A 3,685-nucleotide genomic window follows, 5' to 3' on the forward strand; every position below is an offset into this window, starting at 1 on the left:
GGAAAGGAAGACCCTTAATAAGATGTATTGATTAAGTGACTGGGGTAAGGGGGATGGGCGTGTCTGAGACAGTAAAATTGGCACAGGACAGAGCAGGGTTTAGGGCTGTTTTACACAGGGTTGCTATGAGTCGCAAGCAACTCGATGGTACCTAACAACAACAGGCCTACTGCTAAGCTTGGCTTCCTAAGACCATTGTCTTTAATCTGATCCAGTTGCCTCAGCTCTGCCTGCCCTGCAAACAGCCAGCCTGCCTACATTACTAACAGCTGCGTGAGAAATCTCTTCTGCATGATCATGGGACATGCTAATCTATCCAAAGGGAGATTGGCAAGCCTCTCCAATAACTGGAGCAGATTCAGCAGCAGAAACTGGAGATCTAACCACCAAGCAGCAGCATCAGGATGGGCATCTGCAGCAGCAGGAGCAGGAGCAGCATGTGTGTTTCTGGGGCAGAGATTCTGGTGCCAGAACCTGCATCTTGCTGTTCACTGAGAAGCTGTCTGGACTAACGAAGGACTGGGTTTTGCTGTTCACTGAGAAGCCGCCTGGACGGAGAGAAGAGTTTGTATCCTGCTGTTAACCTGAATTTTGACTGTATCTCACAGTTAACCTAAATTATAGTCCATTATCTTCCTTTTTAAAAAAAATATTTTATTAATTTTAATGAACATTTAGAGGGGTGGCGAGGCGGTGGCGTTCCGCGCGCGACCTTCAGCGCTCTTGGCCAACTGGCTTGGCGTGCTAGCCAGGTTAGAGAGATCTTGGATTTCCATTCATTCATAGTTGCACTTTTCTCCCTGCCCAGCCCTCCCCACCCCAATTTGCTCCTTTGAAAAGAAAAATTCTTTCTTTGGTATACAATCTCCCCCCTCCACTGCCCCAAGTACAACTCCACTATGCAACCTTAATTCTGGACTCTTGTGATAACCATAATACCCTATCACATATCGCTTTTATTCTCTCCCTCATCTATTTCAATGCAGTATACATATTTTATCCAGTTTTTCTCAGTCTTCGCCCCAACCCTGATGTCAGTCCTGTTTTACAACAGTGGCATCATACAGTATTTGTCCTTTTGTGACTGAGATACTTCACTCAGCATAATGTCCTCCAGGGTCAACCATTTTGCGTAATATTTGAGTTCCTTGTTCTTCAATGCAGCATAGTATTACACTGTGTGCATATACCAGAGCCTCTCTATCCATTCATTTGTTGATGGGCACTTAGGTTGTTTCCAACTCCTTGCTATTGTGAACAAAACCGCGATAAACATGGGTGTGCATATATCTGCTTGGATGTCAGTTATGGTCTCTTTGGGGTAGTAGTGGACTTGCTGGGTCAAATGGTATTTCTATTTGCAACTTTTTGAGAAAGTGCCACACCACTTTCCACAGTGGTTGCACCCATTATCTTCCTTAATAAACCCTATACCTCTAAGAAGTCTGTGTGGCCACTGAATTGCAGACCCAGTAAGTGCAGGAGCATGAGAGGACATGTCTGACCCAAGGGAATTAGATTTGTGTTGTGGATGCTGCCTCCATACTCACCTTTAGGACTGCAATGGAATTAAGGGGCGTTTCTTATTCTTTTTATCAGATCATCCAGCTTCCATACAATACTATTAAATATGTATATTTTGAGGAGACACAATTCAACCCATGGCTCCATTGAAACTATTTTTATGTGCACAACTGAGTGACTTTACGTACATACAACATGTTGTGAACCATCATCACTACCCATTTCCCAGGGGAACTTTTTCGGATCAGTTGGGCAACAGCAGCAAAGCTGAAGGTGCTCTGGATAGGAACATCAAGGTAGGAGAGGCCCAGGACAGATTTTCTGCAGGCTCGAAACTGCAGCTAGGGCTATAGTTTGTGAGATTTTGGTGAGCTCTGGTGGCCAAGTGGCAAGAAGTTGCAGTGCAATCTCAGAGGTACATGGTTCAAATCCACCAGATGCTCTGCTGAAGGAGGAACAATCTCCTCCTGTATCAGTCAGATCTGATTTGACGCTACACACAAAAAATAATGAAATAAAATAGTTTTTTTAAAAGAGAGATTTGGCACTAATTACAAATTAAGTGTGGCCCGCAAAGCAACCTACCTGAATAACGGGCAATATCACAGTACAAAGACAGTTTTCTGTGCCTCTGCCACCAAGGGAACCTGTCCTGCGGCTCTGACCTAGTCCTGAGCCAACTGATGCCACTGCTTCCTATTTGTATTTTAATGTCTGTGAAGTGATGCTTGGCAATCTACTTCAGAAAAACCCACCAAAGAAAACGATAGAAGGCCTACTGGGGAGTTGCCATGGATATTGTAAATGGTTGCTAATGGAAAGGATGACGGCTGAAACATCCAGATGTGCCTAGAAGAGAAGCCTGAAGAGCCCCTGCTGAAAACCCAGCCACTGAAAACCCTCTGGAGTCATTCCCCGACAGTCTTGGGGTCCCCACGATACTAGTTTGTAGTTAGAGCCTGCATTGATCCAAAGGTGACCATCCCACCGGTTTTAAAAGGCAATAGACCACGTGAAAAATCATCGTTCTCTCACAGAGCAGCTGGTGGATTCGAACTGCCTATCTATGAGTTAGCGGGGCAACTCCTTGCCACTAAGCTACAGTACTGGCACTGGGGCCCTATGAGCAGCTGTGAGGTGGTCAAAGCCCCAGCTCTGCAGCTGGCTGACACAGGTTTCTCTCCAGATGGGTGATAAAAGCCGGGACGGGACAGAAACTTCTGAGTCCGCGCTCTCAGGGAGGAGGGACTCACTGCACGAGGCTGCCGAGGTTAAGCGCGGTAAACCTCTTATTAACAGCTCTGTTAACACGTGCAGTTTTGGGGTGCAAGGCCGGGGTGAGGACCATCTATGTCCAGGGGGAAAAGGTTCCTGCTCCAGGGATGATCCAGGGCTAAGGTGAGCACCCGAAAAATGTACAGGGGACCCCGTAGAGCCTGGACGTCCGGCAGCCTCAGACCCATCAGTAGTTACACGAGGATGAAATATTTTGTAGGGCCGCAAGGCAGGTGCCCCAGAGGCCGCCCGAGGGGACGAGACTTATTTCAGGGACCGCAGGCGCCAGACCCCAGCACCCGCGGAAAGGCCCAGCCCGCGCCAAAAAGCACCCCAACTTGTGCGCAGGCGCCGCGAGTGTGAGCAAAGCAGGCGCACTCGGGGCCGCGCGGCCACGGACCAATCAGCACCCCCTTCACACAAAGCGGACCCCGCCCCCCGGGCACCGCCGCCGAGCCCCCTCCACGCTCGGGGCCCCGCTGGCCCACCCACTCCCGCCCCGTCTCGATGATGTCAGGCTCTCCCGATTGGCTTCGGGGACAGCCGCGCGTCCTTCTTGGCTGAGGCTGGGTCACGAGGTCGTGACGTCGACTTTCCAGAGACGATTGATTACTGGGCAGGCTCAGTCTTTCGCCTCAGTCTCGAGCTCTAGCTGGCAGCCAGCGTGCGCGCTCCAGGCTCAGCACTCGCGGCCGCCATCAACGTCGCTTAGCTTCCTGTAGGATCGCTCTGCGCCACTCGCTCTCCTCCGATCCCTTCGCTCCCAGCCGCCATCATGGTGAAGCTCGTGAAGGCTGGAAAAAATCAAGGCGAGCCCAAGAAGCTGCCTCCTCCCCCCAAGGAGATAGAGGAAGACAGTGAGGATGAAGACATGTCAGAGGATGAG

At 49.9% G+C, this 3,685-nt stretch overlaps 1 protein-coding gene across 1 annotated transcript in view; it reads left to right on the plus strand.

Moving 5' to 3' along the window:
- The first annotated feature begins 3,574 nt into the window (after positions 1-3,574).
- NCL (nucleolin) overlaps positions 3,575-3,685 on the plus strand; it is a 7,454-nt gene continuing 7,343 nt past the window's right edge. The window contains exon 1 of the mRNA XM_006893541.1: positions 3,575-3,592. Coding sequence (XP_006893603.1) covers positions 3,575-3,592 — 18 coding nt within the window. The remainder of the gene's footprint in view (positions 3,593-3,685) is intronic.

The sequence above is a fragment of the Elephantulus edwardii genome, unplaced genomic scaffold (genome assembly GCF_000299155.1).
Source record: "Elephantulus edwardii isolate Elephantulus edwardi_28Jun2011 unplaced genomic scaffold, EleEdw1.0 scaffold00127, whole genome shotgun sequence".
Classification (NCBI taxonomy): domain Eukaryota; kingdom Metazoa; phylum Chordata; class Mammalia; order Macroscelidea; family Macroscelididae; genus Elephantulus; species Elephantulus edwardii.